General features: G+C 40.9%; 1 protein-coding gene across 1 annotated transcript in view; it reads right to left on the reverse strand.

Annotated features, from left to right (window-relative positions):
* The window catches only part of slc35f1 (solute carrier family 35 member F1), a 334,841-nt gene that overhangs the window by 126,450 nt on the left and 195,264 nt on the right, over positions 1-13,127 (reverse strand). The window contains exon 3 of the mRNA XM_080193321.1: positions 2,379-2,506. Coding sequence (XP_080049447.1) covers positions 2,379-2,506 — 128 coding nt within the window. The remainder of the gene's footprint in view (positions 1-2,378; positions 2,507-13,127) is intronic.

Raw genomic sequence — 13,127 nt, forward strand, 5'->3', positions numbered from 1 at the left:
CAGGGATTCTATGAAATTGTGATATAGTTCCAAGTCAGGATGATGTATTATTTTAATGGGAACTTGCAATGATGGTATCCCCATGAACCTGCTCTCTTTATCAATCTAGATGATAGAGATCACAGGTTTGGAAGGTGCTGTCAAATGAGCTATGGCAAGTTTCACAGTGCATCATGTAAGTGGTACACACTACAGCACATTGCATGGGTGTTGAGGCTAGAGAATATTAAAAGTAATAGGTATACTGCTGATCAAGATAGCTGCTTTGTTTTAGACAGTATCAAATTTCTTGAGTGTTCCTGGAACTGCACTGATCCAGACCACTTATACCTTGCAGATGCTAGAAAGGCTTTTAAAAGTTGTGATGTGAGCCATTACTCACAAACTTCCCAGCCTCTGATCTGCTCCTCTTGCCACTGTATATATGTGGCTGTTCCAGTTAAATGTGTACAGTTTTGGTCTCCTTACTTGAGAATGAATATACTGGCACTGGAGAGGGTGCAGAGGAAATTCACTAGGTTAATTTTTAAGTTGAGAGAGTTGCTTATGAGGAGAGACTGAGTAGACTGGGACTATACTCGTTGGAATTCAGAAGAGTGAGGGGATATCTTATGGAAATATATAAAATTATGAAGGGAATAGATAAGATTGTTGTAGAGGTTGTTTCATTGGTGGGTGAAACTGGAACTACGGGCATGGCCTCAAAAAAAGGGGGAGCAGATTTAGGACTTAGTTGAGGAGGAACTTCTTCACCCAAAGGGTTGTGAATCTGTGGAATTCCCTGTCCAGTGAAGCAGTTGAGGCTACCTCGTTGAATGTTTTTAAGGCAAAGAGTTTTGAACAGTAAAGGAATTAGGAGCTATGGTGAGTGGTGGGTAAGTGGAGCTGAGTCCACAAAAAGATCAGCCATAAACTTATTGAATGACGGAGCAGATGGCCTACTCCTGCTCCTGGTTCTTATGTTCCTTCTGGACAATAGCAAATCATAGGGGATTGGTGATGGGGGGATTGAGTGATGATATTTGAAATGTGATGAGGGAATCGGACTCTTGTTGGCAATTTATATGGCACAAACATTAGGTGCCATTTATCAGCCCAAGTTTGGATGTTGCCCAGGTCTTGCTGCATGCGGGCATGATTGATTCATTATCTGAGGAAATGTGAATGGAACTGAACACTACTAACACTGGAATACATTCCCCTTTCTGATTTAACAATGAAAGGGTTTATAAGTCAACACCATAACTTTGAAAATTACCAGCTCTTTACAACATCACATTGGATCAATACAATTGAGAGCAAGGTCCATTTCTGCTGATCATGTTTTCAGACACTCAAATTGCAATCGTTTTAAATTACATAATTTCTGTAATTTTGTCATTCATTACAGTCCTACTCCTATGCCATTATTATGCAGCATACAAGGAATGAATTAGTTCCCTTATAATTAGATATTTAAGATCAATAGGTGCACACCGACTTCATTTCTAAAGGCCTACTAATTTAACAACATTTGACAAATGCCTCACATGTAAAATTTGAATTTCATGCCCAGAACTTCTTTGAACACTATATCTATTGATTATGAAAACAATTCAAAACATTTCTCTTATTTTTGCTGGATGGTTACTGATTCCAGCTTTAACAACAATAGTGAAAGTCCATTATTTAAATAATAGCTTATAGGTCACAGGAATTGACAATTTATCCTGCTGAACCTGTTCTATCATTCAATGAGATCAGGCTTGCTTTTGGATCTAATTCCATATATTGGCTTTTGTCATATAACCCTGAACACATTTGGTGAACAGAAATCTACCAATCTCAGTTTTAAAAGAGAAAAGATCTATGCAGAAATGGCACTGAAAGGCACTTACAGCAACAAAACTTGAATTTCGTTGGAGAAATGAAAGTTGCATCTTTTGATGAGCTAGCATGAAAGGCAGAAGTACGTATCTCCTGCCATTCTATTATGAAGCTTTCACATATTTCCAGAATTACAGATAATCATCTTGCTTGTTGTGCCCCTTCAACTGGTGCACAAGGGTTGCTATCAGCCCAATACATTGAAAGCCTTGCAATCAAGAATTAATTTGCAACAGTGGTTCCTTGTATTACGAATTCTGTGAACAACAGGAGTGGTTTTCACCTTCACTGCATTTTCAGTCAATGGAATGAAAATCTTTCAAATTCTATGAGGGGTCCACCATCTGACCCATGAAATTATTACTTGAGCAGTAAACAGAAATCAATTCCACTGCATTTACATGGGATGTAACAAAACCATCAGAAAAATAACATGCATATTAACTTACACTACAACTCCATGTCTATATTTCAGCTGAAGTACACTTAATAGCAAAACTTTGTGTACCTACCTGCACACTAGTCAGGGTTGTATATTGGTAAGCCTTTATTACAAGGTAGTTGGCTTCTATATCTATTACTCCCAAGATCATGTACTTCCACCATCTTCTTTTTAGTATTGCCAACAGATTCTCTTCCCCTGTGCAAAAAAAAAGACCGCCAGGTCATATGTGCAACCAGCCACTGTGAAGAAATTGTCGTGGTTTAAATTATTTGATTGCAAAATAAGGATGCATTAATTCTGTAACATGAGGATACATTTTCCCTTGTTCGTCAAATTTAAGTGCAGGCAAGAAGTTCATGTGAAAATAATCAGAGTGTCTGCTGTGTTCTTGATCACAACAGACTAGGCATCATGTTATATGGGAAGAGATTGAAAAATCTACCTCTCTCTACACCCTTGTAATATTAGTGGTCAATTTTTCTACCTTTTTTACTATCGTATTTTTGCAGTAGGGTTTGTGGAAGCACAGCATTGTAGTAGACAGGTTAAATATAAATGCATAACAAAATGAAAATATTAAAATATTTGAACATTCATGTCATTCAGCATTATCAAGTGTCACTGATTTGGAACATTTGTCTCTACTTTTTTGAACCTAAGACTTTTAATTTTTCAGATTTAAAATATGCAATCCATCATGGTCCGAAAAAGGAGAAAAGAGGAAAGTTGAAAAAATACAACCATTGAGGAAATTCACAATTGTTTTTATTTATTTTTTATGAAATTTAGTCAGACCCAGTAGTTTTTAAATTTACAACTGCATAGTTCAGGCTGAGAACAAAGATACATCACCTTGGAGCTTGAAGACACTACCGTGCTTTTGATGCAATAAACTGTTTATTTAATTATTCACCTTGATTTTCATCTAATCCTCATTTATTTCTTCCTTTTGGAGATGCAAGAACCCTGGTTCTAATCCCACCATGCAGATGGTGAAATTTGAACTCCGTACACACCTATAATTAAATGGCCAATGATGGTCATGAAACCATTGTTGTAAAAATCCATCTGGTTCACTAATGCCTTTTAGGGAAGGAAATCTGCCGTCCTTACCTGCTCTAGCTCTACATGTGACTTCAGAACCACAGTAATATGGTGATAAGAACAATCAAACTATGCCCAACATCTTACAATAAAACTTATCAATAGGAAAACAGAGGTTTGTTTTTTAGTCCTTGCCAAGACTGGGATTAGATGCGTAAAGACATTCAAAATTGCGAGGGGGGGGGGGGGGCGGGGAGGGGGGGTGTCACTTGATACGAGCACAGTAATAGCTGTGTTTTGTGAGCTCTGGTGCTACTCACCTTTTAATCCTTTTATTTATCAAGTTGCACAGCCCATAATTACCCACTCCTGGAGTGAAAACTCTGTACTGTGTCCCTGGAAGTTTTCTGGTTAAGTATTGGTGACAAAATGCTGAGAAACGTGAAGAAAATCTTCGATAAAATGAGCTGTCAGAGGCAATCGGGGTGAGGCCAAATTGTCAACATAGCTATCTGACGAGTCAGCAGGCTCTTGATCTGGTGCTGTCGACAGCCCTCAGAACATGACAGTCAATGTGATTAAAATTATTAATGACAAAATCAGCTTTTTGGCACAGAATGTCAGAACTCACACTGCTGAACTGCAGAGTACCGGTAAGAGGATGGTGAAGTGGAGGAAGAAATCCTTACTGTTGAGAATGCAGCTTCCTCAGTTGAAGCCTGTTTACAATCCTTAGAAAGTCATTTACATAATATGTCAGATATCCTGATTGATCTGGAGAACCAGGACTGGAGGAACAATATCCATGTGATCGGTTTTCCAGAAGGAGCTGAACGTAAGCTCCCTGTTAATTTTTTTTGAGAGCTGGCTGCCACATTTTCTTAACCTCAACGTGAAAGCTGGACATATTAAACATGAAGGGGCACATTGTACCTTCTCTTCAAGGCCTAGGGACAATCAACGACCCTGGCCTATTGTCATGCGTTTTTATTAACTTCAGAGGTTGCCAAAGAGTGTTGGATGCGGCCGTATGTGGTAGACCCTTGCTCCATGATGGGGCAAGGGTCTTGATCTTCCAAATCTTCTCAGTGGTAATACAACGGAGGTGCTGCTTATTTCAAGTTGCAAGGCCTCTGATATCTCCAACATTGATAGCCAACGCATTATCCTTAATCGAATGGCGAGTCTGCCTTTGACCAATAACTAGCTACCACAGGGAATATTGAGACCTATCAATGTTTCCCTATGGGGAAGATTCAGGATTGAGAACATAGAACATAGAACATTACAGCGCAGAACAGGCCCTTCGGCCCACAATGTTGCGCCGACCAGTTAAAAAAAAACAATGACCCACTAATCTAAACCAATCCCTTTTCGTCCATAAACCTATCCATGGATCTCTTAAACGCCCCCAAACTAGGCGCATTTACAACTGCAGCAGGCAGGGCATTCCAATCCCTCACCACCCTCTGGGTAAAGAACCTACCCCTGACATCCGTCCTATAACTACCACCCCTTAATTTAAAGCCATGCCCCCTCGTGCTAGCTTTTGCCATCTGAGGAAAAAGGCTATCACTATCCACCCTATCTAAACCTCTAATCATCTTATATGTTTCAATAAGATCCCCTCTTAGCCTCCTTCTTTCCAGCGAAAACAACCCCAAATCCCTCAGTCTCTCCTCATAGGACCTCCCCTCCATACCAGGCAACATCCTGGTAAACCTCCTCTGCACCCTCTCCAAAGCCTCCACATCCTTCCTGTAATGTGCGGACCAGAACTGCGCACAGAACTCCAAGTGCGGCCGCACCAGAGTTGTGTACAGTTGCAACATGACGCTGCGACTCCTAAATTCAATCCCCCTACCAATAAACGGCAAGACACCGTATGCCTTCTTAACAACCTTATCTACTTGATTCCCAACTTTCAGGGATCTATGTACACATACACCTAGATCCCTCTGTTCATCCACACTATTCAAAGTCCTCCCGTTAGCCCTATACTCAACACATCTGTTATTCCTACCAAAGTGAATCACCTCACACTTCTCCGCATTAAACTCCATCCGCCACCTCTCGGCCCAGCTCTGCAACCTGTCTAAGTCTCCCTGCAAACTATGACACCCTTCCTCACAATCTACCACACCTCCGACTTTGGTGTCATCAGCAAATTTACTAATCCACCCAGCTATACCCTCATCCAGATCATTTATAAAAATTACAAACAGCAGTGGCCCCAAAACAGATCCCTGAGGCACACCACTCGTAACCGAACTCCATGACGAATATTTACCATCAACCACCACCCTCTGTCTCCTATCTGCTAGCCAATTCCTGATCCAATTTCCTAGACTACCCTCAATCCCATACATCTGCATTTTCTGCAGAAGCCTACCATGGTGAACCTTATCAAACGCCTTACTAAAATCCATATATACCACGTCAACTGCCTTACCCCCATCCACCTCTTTGGCCACTTTCTCAAAAAACTCAATAAGGTTAGTAAGGCACAACCTACCCGCTACAAAACCATGCTGACTATCTCCAATCAATTCATTACTCTCCAAATAACTATAAATCCTATCCCTAATAATTTTTTCTAAAACCTTGCCCACAACAGAAGTAAGACTCACCGGTCTATAATTCCCGGGGAAGTCTCTGTTCCCCTTCTTAAACAATGGGACAACATTCGCTATCCTCCAATCTTCCGGTACTATACCAGAGACCAACGACGACCTGAAGATCAGAGCCCGAGGCTCTGCAATCACCTCTCTTGCCTCCCAGAGAATCCTAGGGTAAATCCCATCCGGACCAGGGGACTTATCTATTTTCAAACCCTCTAGAATATCCAGCACATCCCCCTTATCAACTGCAATACTGTCTATTTTACACCCCTGCAACCCAGTGTCCTCCTCAGCTATATTCATGTCCCCTTGCGTGAATACCGAAGAGAAATATTGGTTCAATGCCTCACCAATCTCTTCCGGTTCCACACACAATTTCCCTCTACTGTCTGTAACTGGCCCTAATCTTGCCCTAACCAACCTTCTGTTCTTGACATACCTATAGAACGCCTTAGGATTCTCCTTAATCCTATCAGCCAAAGTCTTCTCATGTCCTCTTTTAGCCCTTCTTAACTCACTCTTCAACTCCCTCCTAGACAATCTAAAGCTTTCTAATGGACTACCTGAGCCCTCAAGCCTCATCCGAACATAAGCCTCCTTTTTCTTTTTAACCAACGAATCAACTCTTTTAGTGCACCACGGTTCCCTAGCCCTACCAATTCCTCCTTGCCTGACAGGGACATACCTATCACGGACTCGCAGTAGCTGCTCCTTGAAAAAACTCCACATTTCGGACGTTCCCAGTCCCTGAAATCTCCTAGTCCAACCTATGCTTCCTAATTCTCTCCTAATAGCCTCATAATTACCCTTCCCCCAGCTAAAACTACTGGCCCGAGGTTCATGCCTATCCCTTTCCATCACTAAGGTGAATGTAACCGAATTGTGGTCACTATCACCAAAATGCACACCAACTTCCAAGTCTAGCACCTGGTCTGGCTCATTTCCCAGCACCAAATCCAATATAGCCTCACCTCTAGTTGGCCTATCTACATACTGAGTCAAAAAACCTTCCTGCACGCTTTGTACAAAAACTGACCCCTCTAACGAGCTACAGCTATAGCAATTCCAATCAATATTAGTAAAGTTAAAGTCCCCCATAACAATTACCCTATTACTTTCGCTCCTAACCAGGATCGTCTCCGCAATCCTTTCCTCAACCTCTCTAGAACTTTTAGGAGGTCTATAAAAGACTCCCAACAGGGTGACCTCTCCTCTCCTATTTCTAATCTCCGCCCGTACTACCTCAACAGACAAGTCCTCATCAAACTTCCTCTCTGACACTGTGATACAGTCCTTGACCAATAATGCTACCCCTCCCCCCTTCTACCTCCTTCTCTTCGCCGACTAAAGCATTTGAACCCCGGGACCTGCAACAACCATTCCTGACCCTGCTCTATCCACGTCTCTGAAATGGCCACAACATCAAAGTCCCAGGTACTGATCCACGCTGCAAGTTCATCCACTTTATTGCGAATACTCCTCGCATTAAAGTATACGCATTTCAAACCCTGCTCCACCCCACCCCCACAATGCCATGCATTGCAGTCCCCATCTATGCCCCCCTCACTTTCACCCTCTCTACTCAGGATCCCACCCCCCCTCCGAATCAGTTTAAACCTCCCTGCATAGCCTGGTCAGATGTCTGTGTCCAGTCTCCAGAGGAAAAATCCTGTTCAAAAAGAGTAAATTGCAATCTCAATGATGCAGAAATTACAAGGCTTTGCCGCCATCTTGGAGCCTTATTAGATGCAAAAGCAGGTAGGAAGTGTATCTACGACAATATAATCAAGAGGTACGCATTTAGCAAGGCTCTACACTGGCAAGGAAACTTGAATGGACCATCACTTTTACATAAACTGGTTGCAGATTATAATTTAACCATGTCAGTAAAAGATCTGTGTCAATGAAACATCTCATCACATCTTGCAGAAACATTTTATCTCAAAATATGTTAATGACTTTAAAGTACAGAGACTGCTGTTGTGTAGGCAATTACCATATAGACCAACCGCAGAACTATGAGCAAAAGCCGACTAAATGCATGAGTTGATATAACCCCTAAAACCTGACATTTGAAGAACTGCCCAGCTAAAATGGTGTGTGAAGATAAAGAACTTTGATCAAACAGAAAGCTGGCGTAGTGTATTGGCCACACTCTTCTGAACTCCCATTCTATTGTTGTCAATGGGAACTTTGGTCCATTTTTCAGCACCGTTGAAAGTGAAATTGACCTCTGAACAGTTCAGGGCCTTAGTAGCTGAAACATCGCTTGAATGGAAGTAAATAAATGTTGAGAGTACAACACTGGCATTGCATTTCTGGGTGCATTTTCCTCCAACAAAGTTTGAGATTCCTTGCACTAAGTGTATTGTGGTTGAATTATGCCATTTTCATTGTACAATTTTCACCCTAAATAATGAGAACAAACTTAAATTTCACAGACCAACCCAGACCATCAGTTCCAAAAGATTACGACAGCAACCACTTCCGCAACCAACTTCTGCAGCCCAATTCACAGAGCCATTCCATCTCCTCCAATTCCTGGCCTAGTTAACAATTAGTGTGCACTCTGTCCAGCTTCCCAGCATTTCACAGAAATACTCTTCTCATCTTCCCTGTTCAAACAGCTACCCTTCACTCTCTCACAATTCAGCTCGGCATTCTTTTTCCTCACCAACCTAGTTCAAGATGACACTTCTTTCCCTGTTTATGTTGAAACTCTTCTGCCCTCCATTAATGCTGCCATTTTCTCTCCCAATCCCCCTCTGCTAATGTTGCCATTTCTCTTTCTTACCTTACCGAACCTTTCCATCCCTCTTGAACCTCAGCAGCCCAGGCCCCACGGAATTCCCTGCTCTCAGCTTTCTATCCTTCTCTCCTTTTCAGATGTTGCTTAAACCTGCCTCATTGACGAAGGTTTTGGTGACCTGTCTTAACATCTCCTTATGTGGCTCTGTGTCAAATTTGTTTGATAATCAATCCTGTGAAACTCCTTGGGATGTTTTACTTCTCTGAAAGTACTCAATAAATGCAAGTTGTTGTTGCTGCTAGCAATTGGGCGTCTGACAAAAAGTAACTTATTTTGATTCTTGCCATGAAGAGATTGATTCAGATTCTAAATTACATAAAAGATGGAGCACAGTTGCATCATCATGTTGGACTCTTCCAGTGGCACGTAAGGCATGGGACATTGGAGACTGTCAGCAAACAACAATTAGCATATGAAGCATCAGTTTGTTCCCATATCCAAGTCTATAAAATTATGAGGGGCATAGTTAGGGTTGACAGTCAGAATCTTTTTCTCAGAGTTGAAACGTCTAATGCTAGAAGGCATACACATAAAGTGAGAGGGGGAAAGTTCAAAGCAGATGTGAGGGGCAAGTTTTTTTTTACACAGAGTGGTAGGTGTCTGGAATGCACTGCCAGAGATAGTATTGGAGGTGGTAGTGGAGGCAGACACGACGGGGTGCTTAAGGGGGCTTTTAGACAATCACAGGAATGTGCAAGGAATAGAGTGTATGGATCAACGGCAGGCAAAAGGAATTAGTTTAATTTGGTGTCATGTTCGGTTTAACATCTGAAGCGTCTGCTCCTGTGCTGTGCTGTTCAATGTTCTATTATATTTTAATCACATTCATTTTCCCAAGAAATTTCTCCAATAATTTACCAAGATGATCAGCCTGTTGTCTTTCAGTCAGGAGAAAAAACAAGACATTTCCTTTTTAATGGGATAGTCATGAATTTTCCTAAGGTATAAGTATGTATACACAGAACTTTGATGCACATTCAAAATGTGATTTGAGTCATAACTCAAGTTGGACATTCACAGCTTCTTTCTCTCAGCCTCACGTGTTTTGTTATTCACATGTTGCTGCAAGGAAATTAGCTGTCTATTTAGTTTCTTGCCATACCATTCTGTAAGTGACTCACATCTGCAAGCAAACATGTAAAATTACTTTTAGCCATGGGTAAGGGTTCAGAGATGTTTGCAGCTGCTTTGGAGTGAGTCCCATGAACTCAGCTGCTGCTATCAGAAGATATCAGACTACTGCTCCAGAACGATTCTGTTCTGCCGGCTGTGAAAGAAACATCTTTCCGATTAACAAAAACCGTCGCTACTTATGTAATGGTTAAAAACTCAACGTGTGGCTATAGACTTTGATTTCTCTTTTTCAATAGTCTTATATTTTCTTAATTTATTCAGGGGTGTCATGCACCTCCCTTATTTTTACTCAATGATTCATCGGCTCTGAAGATACAAATATACTTCAAAACTGACATATCAGGAAGGAAATTAAGCAGGATCTACATCACTGACTGTGAAGAGCTGTCAACACTGGGCAAGTCCAAGGTGTGGGATTGGCAGCTGCAAATTTACAGTCACATATCTGAGGTACCACCTTATGGTGAAAATATAAATACAATTTGAGATAGCAAGTTTCATCCATTACATAGGATAGTCTCAGCAATTGCCCAGGTAATATTCTTAACTCCAAGTTGGAAGATTATGGGTTCAAGCACCATTACAGACTGTGTGAAACTGTGCTTTATATCAAAAAGTGATTTTTGAATTTAGTGGCTGGAAAATCCGAGTTGTTTTTTAAAAGACTAAAGCCACATTCTGGTTATTTGGGATCACAAAGACGTCTGCATATTTGCATCATTGTATCCCCCCCACCCCCCCAACACATTCCAATACCATTGATATAGAGGCAACCTGTTTGCAGAACAGTACCAAGAACAATTACATTGAAGGAGTATGGATGGTGACCATTACCTATCTCATCAGCAAAATGTCCAGAAAATCAATTGAGTGGTGCCGAACCACTGGACACGATCCTTTAGACAATGGGACCCTGGCTGAGAGAGGGATTTCAATCCATGGTCTAATCATATTACAATTGGTATACACTAGCCATGAATCACTGATTAGTTGTAGGGAGAAGATCACGTGACAAGCTGACCCTTTAAGTGTTTAGGCATCTGTTTTGCTGTAGATCAGGGCAATAACTGAGACACTGGTGGAACAAGTCAGAATGGGTTCCTTCACTCTCTTTCTCTCTCCAATCTACTTGTAAGTTTTGAACTTGGTCTGCTGATTTTGATTAACCAGGTTCAGCAGACAGAGATTTTAAAAACTCCACCCACTGATGTTTGCTCCAGAAAACAGATAAATGCATACAATGTTAAATTGCCAAAAGCATGAGGATCATTGTGCATTGTGTCTGCATGTGCATATGTAGAAGTCAAGTGATTTTTATTATTTTACTTAGACTACGTTAAGTACAAAAAAAATCCTCTTTTTTTAAGAACTGAAAAAAAAACCTGTCCGATTGTGACTTCTATTGTCATTGTGCATAAACAATTAAATACTCACTAAATTGACAAGTATATCATCTCTAAAACCTGTCGCAAGCAAATATGGAAAGAAAAAAGAAGGGAGCCATTTGACCACTTCTCAACAGATCGTAACAAAATACTTGAGCATTATATTGTGGTGAAGCTTAGTGAAGTAGTGAGGAAGTATTCTACTGAGGTGTATCTTACAGATGAGGCATTAAAAACAAACAAGTCTCCCCTCAGGATTCCCTGGCATTAATCAAAGAAGAACAGCAGAATTTCTCCTGGTGTTCAGGCCAATACTTACCCCTCAACCAACATTACGTAAAAATCTAAAATTAACAGGTAATTATCACATTGTTGCCACTGGGATTTCACTGTGTGCTAACTGACTGCCACATTCCAACAGTGACTACACTTAATTGACTGTAAATACTTTGGAATGTCCTGAGGTTATGAAAGGCACTATACAAATGCAGATTAAATGATTACCCTTTTTGCCCTTGAAACAAATTCACTACTTTTTCACCAATGATGCAAATGAACAGATATTAAAAATTAAATTCTGTTTTCTCTACACACCTTCAAACAACAGGTACTGACAATGGATGGTGGCTTCACCACAGTAGAGGAGATATAGGCTGGTATTGGGAATGGGGATCCATCATTGACACACAGCCAGAAAGATGGTGTACAACTCTAACATCTCCCCTTTTATCTGCTGCATGTATGGAGATCAGGGTTCTTCACTTATGCCTCCTTCCTCCTCTCCTACATTGCTCTAACTATTTGAAACTCCCCTGGGCTCATCTTTTGTTTCAATTGTTCCATTGTCACCTCCTTCTGTTTTGCAGCATCATTTCTATATTCAATCACCTTTGCCCTACAACTTTTCAAAAAATCTTTCCCCATCCTCAGAATCCTCTTTTCCTCCCTCATTCTCAAACCAGTTTTCACAGCTTATTTCATGCTTTCCCCCAGATTTCTATAGATCCCATTTCTTTTTGCATTTGTCCATATCTCCTACTCCTTTAGTTACTTACATGCCCTTTGCTTTATTATTTTCATAATGTTTCCATCCATGACTTGACTGAGGTGAGACTTATATAATTCAATTCATGACTCCTGTCTGTGGTTCTCTGTTATTTGTTGATCTATATTTCTTTTCCCTTCCTTTTATTGTGTATATTAATGTATCGGATTGCTCATAAAGATTCACATCCTAAATATTAAAACGTTAGTTGTCTTTCCTACTGACAGACCTACTGTTATGTCTTTAAAACACATATAAAGATACTGACAGTTTATAAATAGAGTTATTCAGAATTAGATTAGAAATTCTGCACACATGAAAACGTAACATAAGAACACAAGAAATAGGAGCAGGAGTGGGCCACCTAGCCCCTCGAGCCTGCCCTGCCATTCAATAAGATCATGGCTGATCTTGTGGTGGTTCAGTTCCACTTACCCGCCTGCTCCCTATAACCCTTAATTCCCTTATCGATCAGAAATCTATCTACCTGTGACTTAAAACATTTTCAATGAGGTAGCCTCCACAACTTCAATGGGCAGAGAATTCCAGAGATTCACTACCCTCTGAGAGAAGTTCTTCCTCAACTCTGTTCTAAACTGACCGCAACCCCCCCCACCCACCCTCCCCACCACCACCCCCACTTGTTTTGAGGCTGCGCCCTCTAGTTCTAGTTTCCTTTCTAAGCAGGAAGAATCTCTCTACCTCTACCCTATCTAGCCCCTTCATTATCTTATATGTCTCTATAAGATCACCCCTCAGCCTTCTAAACTCCAACGAG

Source organism: Carcharhinus amblyrhynchos, chromosome 7 (genome assembly GCF_965287045.1).
Source record: "Carcharhinus amblyrhynchos chromosome 7, sCarAmb.v2.hapA, whole genome shotgun sequence".
Lineage (NCBI taxonomy): Eukaryota > Metazoa > Chordata > Chondrichthyes > Carcharhiniformes > Carcharhinidae > Carcharhinus > Carcharhinus amblyrhynchos.